The sequence below is a fragment of the Zootoca vivipara genome, chromosome 13, assembly GCF_963506605.1.
Source record: "Zootoca vivipara chromosome 13, rZooViv1.1, whole genome shotgun sequence".
Lineage (NCBI taxonomy): Eukaryota > Metazoa > Chordata > Lepidosauria > Squamata > Lacertidae > Zootoca > Zootoca vivipara.
The window spans coordinates 385,617-399,060 of record NC_083288.1 but is presented as its reverse complement, the minus strand read 5'-3'; the positions used below and the strand labels follow the sequence as shown (position 1 = coordinate 399,060).

Here is a 13,444-nt window from a genome sequence, read left to right as displayed (position 1 = left end):
AGCAGAGGTTGGATGTCCATCTGTCTTGGATGCTATAGCTGAGATTCCTGCATTGCAGGGGCTTGGACCATTGGGGTCCCTTCCAACTCCACAATTATACAATCCTATGACTGTAATCCGGTGCATTCTTCCTGGCCTTAAATGATTTTTTTATTCATTTAAAGAAACGAGTGGTTGAGGTGGGGATTTTTATTGTTGGGGTGACTTTTGGTGGGTTTTTTATTATTATTTATTAGTTCCTGTGATGTATGCTTTTCTAAAAAAATTTTACTTCAATAAAAATATTAAAGAAAGAGAAAAGATCCTTTCACACACAGTATTCCCATACAATTTTAAAAAGATTAAAATCTTTTCACCTATTCCCATAAAAATTGGGGGGGGGGGGAATAAAATTCCTTTCACATGTTCCCATGAAATAAAAATGAAAGAAAAATACCGGTACTTTCACCTATCCCAGGGAAGGACTGTAAAAAACAAAAATGAAATCCTTTCATATATCCCTATAAAGTAAAATATATATCTATAGCTGTTTAACTGTTCTTAGTTTTATCTGTAAACTGTCAGAGGGAAAGGTGGGGTATAAACGAACGAACGAACGAACGAACAAACCCCTTTCCTATTAAAAAAAAAGGACAAAAATAAAACAAAAATCCCCTCGCATATTCGGGGGAGGGGGAATCCTCTCACAACTTCCCATATACTGTACGTAATAAAAATAATAATCTTTTCACGACTTCGCATTGAAAGATAAATAAAAACCCCGTCACGTATTCCCAAGCAAATATAAAATAAAAGCCCTGTCGCATCTCTTCCCCCTCATACAAGTCAGTCCTTCTCTCCGCCTCGCGGATCCCGGGCGCCGCCTGCGCTGCTCCGCCCGCCAAAGGAGGAGGAGGAGGAGGCCGAGGAGGAGGAGGAGGAGGCGGCAGGAGGCGGAGGCCTCGCCTGGGAAGCCGCCCGCGGGAGGAGCAGGAGGACGAAGAAGAAGAAGAAGAGGCTTCGCCGCCGCCGCCATGGCGCTGGTGACCCTGCAGCGCTCGCCCACCCCGAGCGCCGCCTCCTCGTCGGCCAGCACCAGCGAGGTGAGGGGGCTCCTCCTTCCGCAGGCGCCGCCAGCCCCGCGGGCCTCACCCGCCGCCGCCGCCGCCGCCCCTTCTACCCGCCGCCGGGGCTCGGCCTCTCCTCAGCGCCCGCCCCGACGGCAGCCCGGCCCAGGCCGCCTTCTGGGCCTTCCCGCCCCTCCCGCGACCCCTCCGCCAGCCCCCGCTGCCTGAGGCGCCTGCCTGGGGGGGCGGGCCTCCACACGGGGCCCCGCGGCTTCTGCCTGCCCGGCCTCCCCCGAGGTGCTCCTCATCCTCGTCCTCTTCTCTGCCCTGTCCCGCCCCCGCCATGGCTCTGGCCCCCCAGGCCCGTTTCCTCCACGCCCCCTCCTCTTCACAGAAGACCCTTCAAGGGGGAGTCGAGTTCACGCGCGTTCAAGGGGTGCACGAGCAAAGCATGCAGTGCCCGAAGCTCTCGTGGCAGCTGCCCCTTCCCGCAGACACGAGGCTTCGGGGTGGAGGCAAGTGGCGCCTTCCAGGGGCTGATGCTACAGTATCTCTTTTTAATGTAGAAAAGTTTATGTGCGCAAGGGAATGAAGTGGTAGGATGGATCCTGCCGCTTCTTAACGAAGCCGGATGATGTCATATTTACTGTTACGTTGTGAAATGTTTTTGTTTTTATTTTTAAACACCTGCCTGGAAGTAGAAAACAAAGCCAGAAATGGGGGGGGGGACAAATTTCTAGCCTAGAGAGCTAATTTTCTACTTGTGAGGCTTAGCCCATGTAAGTAGCTGTATTTAACTGGCCAGCCAAGGGCTGCCTTGAACAGCTTAGAACTGAAATTCGGCACATGGGAGGCAATGTGGAGTGAGTGGGATAGACAAGAGAAGAACCCTGGCTCACCTAGTCTCACCTGGTTCTCTAGAGCAAGTCCACCATCCTGAGACCCAGAAAGCACCCACCATATTCTGTATCAGGCATCCCCTAACTGCGGCCCTCCAGATGTTTTAGCCTACAACTCCCATGATCCCTAGCTAACAGGACCAGTGGTCAGGGAAGATGGGAATTGTCCAAAACATCTGGAGGGCCAAAGTTTGGGGATGCCTGTTCTACATGCTTGGTCTTATGCACCTGATCTGCCACCTGCCACTATATTGTGTGGGTTGTGGGATATTCTCAGATCCAAGCTTTCAGGTTAAAAAACTCAATTGCCACATCCAGGATCTGGTTGATCTCTCTCCCACCCCCCCATCCAGGTGGTTCCTGAATAGTTGAAATGTTCATGCCCAAAAAAGTTTACAGTACAGTGGTACCTCGCTAGACGAATGCCCTGCTAGATGAATTTTTCGCTAGACGAATGGGTTTTGTGATTGGAGGTTGCCTCACAAGACGAATTCGTTTTGTGAAAAATTCGCGGTTTCCCATAGGAATGCATTGAAATTCAATTAATGCGTTCCTATGGGCAAATAAATAAATACATAAATTTCAATGCATTCCTATGGGATTCGCAAGACAAATTTTTTGCAAAATGAATTGACTCACAGAATGAATTAAATTCCTCTTGCGAGGCACCACTGTATATGATTGCATTCCATGGTTAGCTTTGGTGCTATTCCACCTTCTACAAGGAAAAGACTTGCTGCCTAGTTGTTGAGCTTGATCTGTGGTTTACATCAATGCAATCTGTGCATGTTTCCTCAGAAGTAACTCCCGCTGTGTTCAATGGGCCTTGTCTTTCAGGGTGAGTGTGCATAGGAGTCCATGCTTAGTGTGAGCATTTAAAATGTTTCCACCAGTGTAGAGCTTCAGTTTTAAATGCCCTACATTCGGCAGTTTTGCTGAGAGAAAAACACGAACTCATTGTGATCCCATTTACACAGTAGTATATTGGGACCCAGGTGGCCTTGTGGTTAAACCACTGAGCCTAGGGCTTGCTGATCAGAAGGTCGGCGGTTCGAATCCCTGTGACGGGGTGAGCTCCCGTTGCTTGGTCCCAGCTCCTGCCAACCTAGCAGTTCGAAAGCACGTCAAAATGCAAGTAGATAAATAGGAACCGCTACAGCGGGAAGGTAAACGGCGTTTCCATGTGCTGCTCTGGTTTGCCAGAAGCGGCTTTGTCATGCTGGCCACATGACCTGGAAGCTATACGCTGGCTCCCTCGGCCAATAATGCGAGATGAGCGCGCAACCCCAGAGTCGGTCACGACTGGACCTAATGGTCAGGGGTCCCTTTACCTTTATATTGGGATTAATCCTGACTGAAGTTATTGGGATTAAATTGCTGTGCTTGTGAGTGGTGTGCTTGTGAGTGGTGTGTTGGGTTTGTTGCATCTCATTCACGTTTCAATCAATCAGATTTTATTTGACTGTCAGTCAGAAATAAGCATCTGTCCATACAAAAATTAAAACATCTAAAAGAACTTAAACTTAAACTGACAATAAGAAATAGACTATACATTTAGACTTTACGACGCTTAAGGGCCAGAAAAAGAAATTTGGCCACCAAGGAAGCTGTTGGTCCAGTAAACTTGTTCAGCAGAAACAAAACCTGTCTTTCTCTGGCTACAGGGCTAAGTTGGCATAGGAGTGGAACTATGAGTTTTTGTCTAAGATCTGCATAGAATGGGCAGATCAAAAGAATATGTTCAGTTGACTCAACCACTCCCAGGGCACAATGACAAAATCTCTGAGCATATGGGACTCCCTTGTACCTTCCCAACAATACTGCCGATTCCAGGACATTTAACCTAGTAGCTGTGAGGAGTCTACGGTATTCCACATAGTGGATTTCTGCAAGATAAGGGGCTGGTGTAATCTGAAATATCTGATCCCCCAAGAACATCCCAGGTTTCACAAGGGCAATGTCTTCTTGTCTAGCAATGTCACTCAGTCTTTGAGAGGTCACACCTCTGGCTTGACTAAATGTCATAGACTCCAGGAAAAGATGTGACAATCTGCAGGCCTGCACTTCATTTATGATCTCCTTTTCCTACGATGATTGGAGATCATCCCTCAATATCAAGGGGGCCATGCCCACCGGGTTGAAGCTTAGCTTGAGCCAGAGCCAGAGTTTGGCCTTCAAGGCCACATACCGGAATGCTTGCCAACCAACCTCTAATCTCATGACTGCCCCCGCTACAGAAGGAGGGATCCTAAGGATGGCTCTAAGAAATCGTGATTGGATAGATTCCAATCTAAGAAAATCCCTACGGGCACCCAGGGAAATGCCCACCAACAGGACGGGAAGGACTTTCATTTGAAACAGTCTCAAGGCAACTTTCACTGATTGAGCCTGGTTCTTAGCATATAGAGATCTAATCATCATGGCTGCTTTAGATGTGTTTGTAGTTATATAATCTCTATGAGCCAGAAAGGACCTATTTTATCGAATTACTTGTCCCAGATACGGTGGTCCCTCGACTTATGAACTTAATCCATTCCGAATGCACATTCATAGGTCGAAAAGTTTGTAAGTCGAAAAGCGGTTTCCCATAGGAATGCATTGGAAATGGATTAATTCATTCTGGAGCCTAGGAAAAAGACCCAGACACCCAGTTTTTTGTGCAAAACTCTTTATCAAGTGCACTTTAAAGGCATGCAAACTGCACAGCAACATTACTTTTCAACAATAAAAAACACTTTATCATTTTTTTGGGACCTGATGCAGGTCACTGCAGTGCTTTTCAAAGACAGACAGGCACAATGAACATGCCTCAGCCAACATTTTAAAGCATTACACACCTCAGCTTTGGAACATGTTAAGGACACTTGTGTGCAATTCTAAGGCAGGCCCTCTTTGAAGGAGCATGCCTCTTTCTTTACACCACACATCTCAACTTTGGAACCTGGTAAGGACATGGGAAGAGGAGGCAGAGGTTGACAACTGGGAAGAACAGCAAGGTTCTTCCTCCTGCCTTGCCTGCTTCACCACATGGACACCACATGGTCTGCTGCCTCTGTCTCTTGCAGAGCATTGCCCGCCATGGGGCAACGACCACATTATCAAAGTGCTCCACAGCTTCCTGGGATGCAGCCTGATCCTCACTGAGATCGTTCACAAAGGTCTGCAGCTCTCCCCACAGTTCGCAGGCCCTCTTATAAGACGACGAAGGCAACTGCCTTGGCTCTTCCTCCTGCTTCTCAGGTGTGTCCGGCTGCACCCCTTGCTGCCCCTGTTCCTGCAGGCTCAACAGGTCCTCGGTGGAAAGTTCAAGGTTGTGTCCCTCGACCAATTCTTCCACGTCCTGTGTTGAAACCTCCAGGCCCATGGTCTGCCCCAGATCACCCCTGTCGTTTGCACAGAAGAGGATGGTGAGGCGGTCCTTCATCGGCTTGTGGCCAGGCATCTTGGTCTCCTCTGTGTGATGAAGGTCCTCCTTGGCATCCTTTTCCAAAAGAGGCTGGTCTCATCACAATTGAAGACCTGCTCCGGAAGGTAGCCCTCAGCAGTCACGGTCTCAAAGAATTCCGTGGCAAATTCTTCTGCTGCAGCCAGATCTGATCTTGCAGCCTCTCCGTGCCGAACAACGCTGCAGATACTGGACCTCATCTTGAATTTCTCAAACTACCCGTGGCTTACCTTGAATTCTTCGTGCGAAGTTCCTGGCTGCTGGGCGATCAGGTCAGCATGCAAGGCCCTGGCCTTGGCACACACGACTGCCGAAGTCACAGTGTCCCCTGCACGCTCCTTCTCACGGATCCACAGCAGCAGCAATTTCTCCACCTCGTCCATGATGGCAGGGCAGTTTTTGGTAAGGATTGTGACACCCTTGGCTGTCTCATGACCCATAATCCTCTCCTTGTCCTTGAGGATCCACCACTCGCATGCCTTGCTCATGCTTGCGGATGATGCCCTGCTTGACCTCCAAGAGAATCAGCTCCCTCTTGCGCTTCCCGGACTCTGCTGGCTTCTTTGGTGCCATGACACCACAAACACTAGGAAGGAAAAAAAAACATCATTAGGATCCTGAAGACAAAAGAGCAGAAAGTGCACTTTAACATAGCATGGGGAAAAGTTCAGTTTAACCAGACATGCAATTCAGCATCAAGTTGCAAAGAGCAGAAACCAAAAAGACTCTTAAAACAGCAGAAAGGCCAGAAAGCAAAAAGGAGCCTTAAACCTGCTCAGAAAACCTAAACAACCTCATGGCCAGCCTGAAAAATTTAGCATCAAGGTGCAAGGACCACAGGCAAAGAAATTTTTTTTACACATGGCATGGAAAGAACACCCCCCCCCACACACACACAAGACCCACCCCGCAACCCCCACAGTAAAGAGAAGGAAAATTAACCTACCTTTCCAGCAGTAGAGAATTGCAGGAAAAAGAAACTCCAACACTCTCCAAGCAACTCCAACTGGCTCCAAATCTCTCCCTCTCTCTCTCTCCAACGCCGCTCCACACCTCCTAACTCCACGCCTCATACAACCCACAGAGGTCTGGAGCATGGCACAGGGGTTTTAAAGCCTCTCATACGCAAAGTGCCATGGGAGAAGCAGTTTTCGGGGGGGGGGGGAAATATTCGGAAAAATTCATAAGTCGAGGAAACCTCATCTAAAACCGCCAACGGTTTTCCATTCGGATGTAGAAAAATTTGTAAGCGTGCAGGCATTTTTCCCATTCGTAAGTCGAAAACTTTGGATGTCGAGTAATTCATAAATTGAGGGACCACTGTATTTGAAACAGTTAACCTGCTCCAATGTGGTACCATTCATCGACCACAAGTGAAATTTTGGTCGGGCGTAGAAGCTCATGCTGTACACAGTATTCATGGAGCGCTTGTAGCATTCTCCTCAACCCAGTGGGAGATCTAGCTAGGAGTGCGGCATCATCCACATACAGGAGAACATTTAGTAATCGACCAGCTAATTTAGGGGGGTGGTAAACATGATTGGCCATGTGGGCCACCAGCGAATTAACGTAAAAATTAAACAGTGCTGGGGCCAACCTAGAGGTGGTAACAGGGTTAGACACTAGACCATTATTATCTAGCCTGACTCTCAGAAAGGTGTTTGTATGCAGATTAATGATCAGATGATCAGATGAAGAAGACGGCTGTCCATGGACAGCTGCACACCTGGTCCTTCAGGAGCACAGTTGCCCATTCAGGACCAGGGAATCCTCCACACCTGTCTGCCCCCTGTCCCCCCAAAACAGTACTTCTTTCTTGTCAGGATTCAACCACAATCTGTTAGCCTCTCTCTTTCCTCCCCTGTTATCATCATTAGTTTAATCTGGTGAGTAAAGCTTTTTTGGAGAAAAACCAACACATTTTTATTGTTTTGTTTTGTTTTACAAATACAGTAACCATTAAACACTTGCGATTAAAGCTTTCAGCCCTAAAAGAGAGGCAAAGATCTAGTCCTTGTCCCCTGAAACATGTAACATGTTATTTCCCTTTTCATATTATTAAATAAAGCAACAAAGCCAGTGTGATGTTGCGCTGAGGTCGTTAACTCAGCACTTCAGTCAGTCATGAAGTTTACTTGGGTGACCTCTGGCTTCTCTGTCTCCCTAACCTACCTCACAGGGTTGTTGGGGGGAAATGGGGAAGGGGTGGCATATATGCCTCTCTTAAGCTCCTAGGAGAAAGCATGTGATGATAAGGCAATAAATGTATGATGCTATTATTTTATTGAAGCTATTTTTTAAACTTGCAAGAAAACCTTTTGAATCATATTATTTTGAGCCTTTAATGCTTAATGCTTCTTGCTTTTTCCCCTTCAGTTGGAGGTTGGCAGTGATGAAGACCGCAAACTGAACCTGAGGTAAGCATGAGCTAAACCCTTGCTCCAAAAGTTGTTTCTGGCATCCCCTGCCCCTTCATTGGTTTATGTGATCCCATATGAGGCCTTAATTCTGTGTGAAGGACTGGGGAGAATGGTCCACTTTCCAAGTGGATGGAAACTTGCTGCTGGTTGGATCCCTCTTACCCACCCCATGTTCATTGATCTATTATTGCCATTTCTTCCATCTGAACATTGGATATGAGTGAGGCCCACTATTAAATGTGACATGGGGCATTTAGGGAAAACATACCTTTGTGGTCTTCCATATTTCTTATTTAAACCCAAGTTTTTTCACTGGTGCAGAGGCATGGAGGGATCTGTGACTAATGCACTACACATGCTCATGCTTCATGTGTAAAGCAGCGCTTGTGGTTTGTTTTCCCCTGAAAGGAACCATGAGCAGAAAGTAAGGCAAGGCTTGTTTGAGGGAAACAAATAATGAGCCCTGATTTGCACTTAATGCAAAGCCAGTATTGGGTTTCTTTCTTCCTGGCATGCTGAAGGAGTGGAAAAGGGTGAAGCACATGTTCAACTTAAAGTTTATTATAAACCACAGCGTTAAAGCGATGTGCAAACCAGGCTTGTGGTTCTTAGCCAGTATTGTTCAGTATTTACATTTTAATTGATTTCTTCTTTGCATATATGACCCTGGGAATATGATTGAAGGATGTACGTTTGTGTGTATGTACAGTCGTACCTTGGTTTTTGAACAGCTTAGTTTTTGAACGTTTTCGCTCCTGAACGCCGCACACCCGGAAGTGGCTGTTCTAGTTTGCAAACTATTTTTGGAAGACGAACGTACGACGGGGCTTCCGCAGCTTCCAATTGGTTACAGGAGCTTCCTGAAGCCAATCAGAAGCCACACTTTGGTTTCCAAACGTTTTGGAAGTTGAACGGACTTCTGGAACAGATTCCGTTCGACTTCCAAGGTACGACAGTTTTCAGGGTGTGGAACAGGAAAACAAAGAAATTTCAGTTCCAAAACTTTCCTGTTTCATAATGACTTTGTAGAATGGCCACTTGTAGATGCCTTGTTGAATGGCATTTGGTCATAGCTGAGACAACAGAGTGAGCCTTCCGTCTCCTTCTGAGGCAATCAGGTGGAAGAATGACTGCTGATAAATGAGTACACATAGCTTACCAAGTGAGTTCCCTGGGATCAGGTTCCAGCCACACGAGGTCCCCATTTCAAACGACAGGATCCCAGTTAGGTTGCTGCCTTGGATGGGCAGCAATTGCCTCCTGGCTCCACTTCTGAGACGAGACAACCAAGCAGGTGCACCTTTATTCAGGGAAGATGGTTGTGCTGTGCTGCCAAACAGCAACAGATGATGCTAATTAAGCATAGGAGCAGCCAACCTCCAGTGGCAGAATTCAGTAATTGCTGGTCCCTGTTGGCAATCAGGTGACTTGAAATTTTGCATCCTGGTTTGTTGTTCACCACCATTATTGGAGATGCTGTCAGATAGGTGGAGGGCTCTGTGTCTCTTGAACAGAGAGAACTTAAAGGACTAATTGCTTGGAACTTATTAGTTTAGGGTAAAGGCAAGTAAGTGGCATGATAGGTAAAGGTAAAGGGACCCCTGACCATTAGGTCCAGTTGTGACCAACTCTGGGATTGCGACGCTCATCTCGCGTTATTGGCCGAGGCAGCTAGCATCCAGCTTCCAGGTCATGTGGCCAGCATGACAAAGCCGCTTCTGGCAAACCAGAGCAGCGCACGGAAAGGCTGTTTACCTTCCCGCCAGAGCAGTACCTATTTATCTACTTGCACTTTGACATGCTTTCGAACTGCTAGGTTGGCAGGAGCTGGGACCGAGCAACGGGAGCTCACCCTGTTGCAGGGATTCAAACCGCCGATCTTCTGATCAGCAAGCCCTAGGCTCTGTGGTTTAACCCACAGCGCCACCTGCAACATGATAGTTTATAAAATGATGCATGGTGTGGAGAAAGTGGCCAGAAAAGTTATTCTCCCTCTCTTATAACACTAACTCATGGACATCAAATGAAGCTGAGTGTTGGAAGCTCCAGGACACATAAAATGAAGTGTTTTTTTATGCATCACATAGCTAAACTGTGGAACTCATTCCTCCATGAGACAGCGATGGCCACCAACTTGGATGGCTTTAAAGGGGAATTGGGCAGATTCGTGGAGGAGAGGCTACTAGCCATGATGGCTATGCTCAGATGGCAGCAATGCTGTTACTGGAAACTACAGCAAGGGAGAGGGCTCTTGTGCTAGAACCCTGCTTGTGCACCTGGGTGGCCACTGTGAGAACAGGATGCTGACCTGAATGGAACATTGACCTGATCCAGCAGGCTCTTGTTATGTTCTTATAGTTTAGAGTTGTTGTATTGCGCTGAGTCCATTGGGGGGCACTCTCAGTCTGCTTCTTCTGAGATGACTCTCAGGCCCTTGTTTTCTCTCTCTCTCTCTTTTGATTATTTATACTGTAATTTTTATTAGAAATAAAGAAAATTAAAAACAATTGGCATCCATCCATACAATTAACATACATACCTCTTTCATCCTACAAATATCACCTTACATACGCAAAATTATAGTCAAAAAATCCCAATCAGCTTCATCACCCCCACCACCCACCACCCACCCTTTGTGCTTGACTTCCAGTCACCTAATCCAGGCACCCCCAAACTGCAGCCCTCCAGATGTTTTGGCCTACAACTCCCATGATCCCTAGCTAACAGGACCAGTGGTCAGGGATAATGGGAATTGTAGTCCAAAACATCTGGAGGGCCGAAGTTTGGGGATGCCTGACCTAATCCATAATGTACATTTCTTCCCTTTGTACCTCTTGCATATTGTTTCCTTTATGCATACATCTTATATTCTTTTTAATCAACATTTTGTTACATCTTACTTCAATTATTATATCATGTTATTTTATTTTCATCCTCTAGTTTCGTATCCTCCTAGTTTCTGATTTCAGGACTCCTCTTAATCTGTTATCACATCTGTTTTTTCAATATAATTTTTAAGATACTTCTTGAATTTTTTTCATTCTTTTTCTATTTTTTCCTTCTAGACCCTTCTGATGTTTCCCATTAATTTATCGTAATGTAGTATTCCATTAATTTTGCTGACCATTCCAATTTTGTTGGTATTTGGACACTCTTCCAATTTTTTTTGCTATTAATAGCCTTGCAGCTACTGTTATATACAAATATAATACTTTGTCTTCTTTTTTCAAATTTTCTGGGACTATTCCCTGTAGAAATCCTTCTGGTTTCTTCTTAACAGAATATTTAAATATCCTTTTCATTTCGTTATAAACCACATCCCAAAATTGTTTGATATTGGGACATTCCCACCAGATATGAAAGCTAAGTTACACCGCCAACATATATTACTACAGTTTTTATTCATTTTGGCAATCCTATCCGGCGTTAGTTACCACCTGTGCTGTATCTTGAAAAAGTTTTCTTTTAAAGCATAGCAAGGAGTAAATTTAATATCTTTTTGCCAAAGCTTTCCCCATTGTTCAAACTTGATGTTCTTACCGAAATCTTGTGCCCATTTGATCATTGAAGCTTTTACTAATTCATCTTTTGTTTCCCACTCTAGGATCAGATCATATAATTTGGATATATTTTTGGAACCTTCTTGTATCAGATATTTGTCAAATTTGGAATATTCTTTTTCAAATCCTATTTTTTTATCTTTTGCCAATTTGTGATTAATTTGAATGAACTGGAACCAATCATTTACGTATATTTTAATTTCCAAATATTCTTTTATTTTTAATTCCCCATTTATCTCTTTTAATAAAATTTTATATGTTGCCCAATTTTCTTTCATATTCAATTTCTTCACCGTTACCATCTCCAGTGGTGAAGCCCACCACGGTGTTTTTGGCTCTAATATTCGTTTATACTTTCCCCAAATTTTGTATAATGACCTTCTAATTGTATGTTCCAGAAACCCTTTGTGTACTTTTTCATTGATCAAATATGCATGCCATCCAAACCTCGTTCCCACTCCTTCAAGATCCAGCACGTCTGTATTCTCCAGCTTGACCCATTCTTTTAGCCATAGTAATCCTGCAGCATCATGATATAGTTCTAAATCGGGGAGCTCAAATCCACCTCTTTCTCTATTATCAATCAAAATTTTATGCTTAATCCTAGGTTTTCCCCCGGACCATATGAAATTTGCTAGATCTTTTCTCCAACTGTTAAAGCATTTACTCCCACCTAATATCGATATCCCTTGAAAAAGAAACATCATTCTTGGTAATATGTTCATTTTTATAAGTGAGATTTTCCCTAATAGGGATAGATTTAATTTTCCCCATCTCTCTAGATCTTTTTTAATTTCTTTCCATAATTTGTTGTAATTTCCTTCAACCAGATCTATATTATTTGCTGACAAATTTACTCCAAGATACTTTATTTTCTTTTTGATTTCCAATCCCGTAATTTCTTGCAGCCTGATCTTACATTCCTCATCGAGATTTTTTACTAATATTTCGTTTTTTTGTAATTTAATTTGAATCCTGCTAATTTTCCGAATTCATTTATACATCTCAATAAATTTGGTATGCTTTCCAGGGGATCTTGTACTGTTACCATTACATTGTCAGCAAAAGCTCTAATCTTATACTGTAATTCTTCTCTCCTAATATTGCACCTTTTATTGAATTATCCTGTCTGATTTTTTTTCCAATAGCACAGGCCCTTGTTTTCTCTGTGATATAGGTTTGTCTAGCTTTTACATCCACAGCGACCTTGCTAGAAATCATCAGAAGGCTGTTGCAGGAAAGATAGGGCTGTTCTAGTAGGCACAGAAGTTGGCTTGAAAGGTTGCATGATCCAGACCTCATTGCTAATTTACTCTTGCAGAGCAGGAGATTCCACCCCTTCCATTCCGGGTTCCCCTGCCCCCCAGCATTGCACAGAATACAGGCCTTCTGCTGGTTTCCCAGGCCACACCCACGTAGCAGCCAGTTCCCAACCCCTGTCAGGCTAACCAAATTGCCTGCTCCTTGCTCAGAGCACACTACAGTCAGGATACTGCAGCCTGGCAGGATGTGATTCATCATCCTGTTTTTAAGTATCTGATAAGAGTCAGCAGCTTCTGCCTCCACTTTCTCCTTGCTGACTTCAACTGCAAGACAACAAGGGATCACAGCCCGTGGGATGGCACAGCATGGCTGTTGTCTTCAGGCGTAGCCCCCCCCTCCCCCCGGCAGGCTGCTAAAGCCTCCATTCACTCTACTTTAAGCACATTCTCTCAAAGCCCTGTAATTGTGACTGACCTATAACTGTGACCCAAGTCATGGACTCCACACTCTACAACCCACATTTTCCATAATGTGTTCAGCTTCCTAGATTCAGCCTTGAAATGGAGGCAGTTTGGCTAGAATGTTAGCAGGTATTTGTTTGGTGCTTGTGTGGTAGTCTTGAAGGCTATATTGTGGCTCCTCCTCTTTTTCTCAGCTGTAGCCCTAAGCTGCATAAATGTGGCTGGCCCTGATTGTGTGCTGGACAGTGGGTGGCATCAGATAGCCTCAGGGATAGGAAACCAGGTAGCGAGAGGAGGGTTTGCACATACTTTTCCCCGGTCCCTGCATGGGAAGATTGCTTAGCCTTTCT

General features: G+C 45.1%; 1 protein-coding gene across 1 annotated transcript in view; it reads left to right on the top strand.

The window, feature by feature from the left end:
• The first annotated feature begins 894 nt into the window (after positions 1 to 894).
• Positions 895 to 13,444, top strand: part of SSH1 (slingshot protein phosphatase 1) — a 46,804-nt gene continuing 34,254 nt past the window's right edge. The window contains exons 1-2 of the mRNA XM_035134954.2: positions 895 to 1,082; positions 7,767 to 7,807. Coding sequence (XP_034990845.1) covers positions 1,014 to 1,082; positions 7,767 to 7,807 — 110 coding nt within the window. The 5' untranslated portion in view covers positions 895 to 1,013. The remainder of the gene's footprint in view (positions 1,083 to 7,766; positions 7,808 to 13,444) is intronic.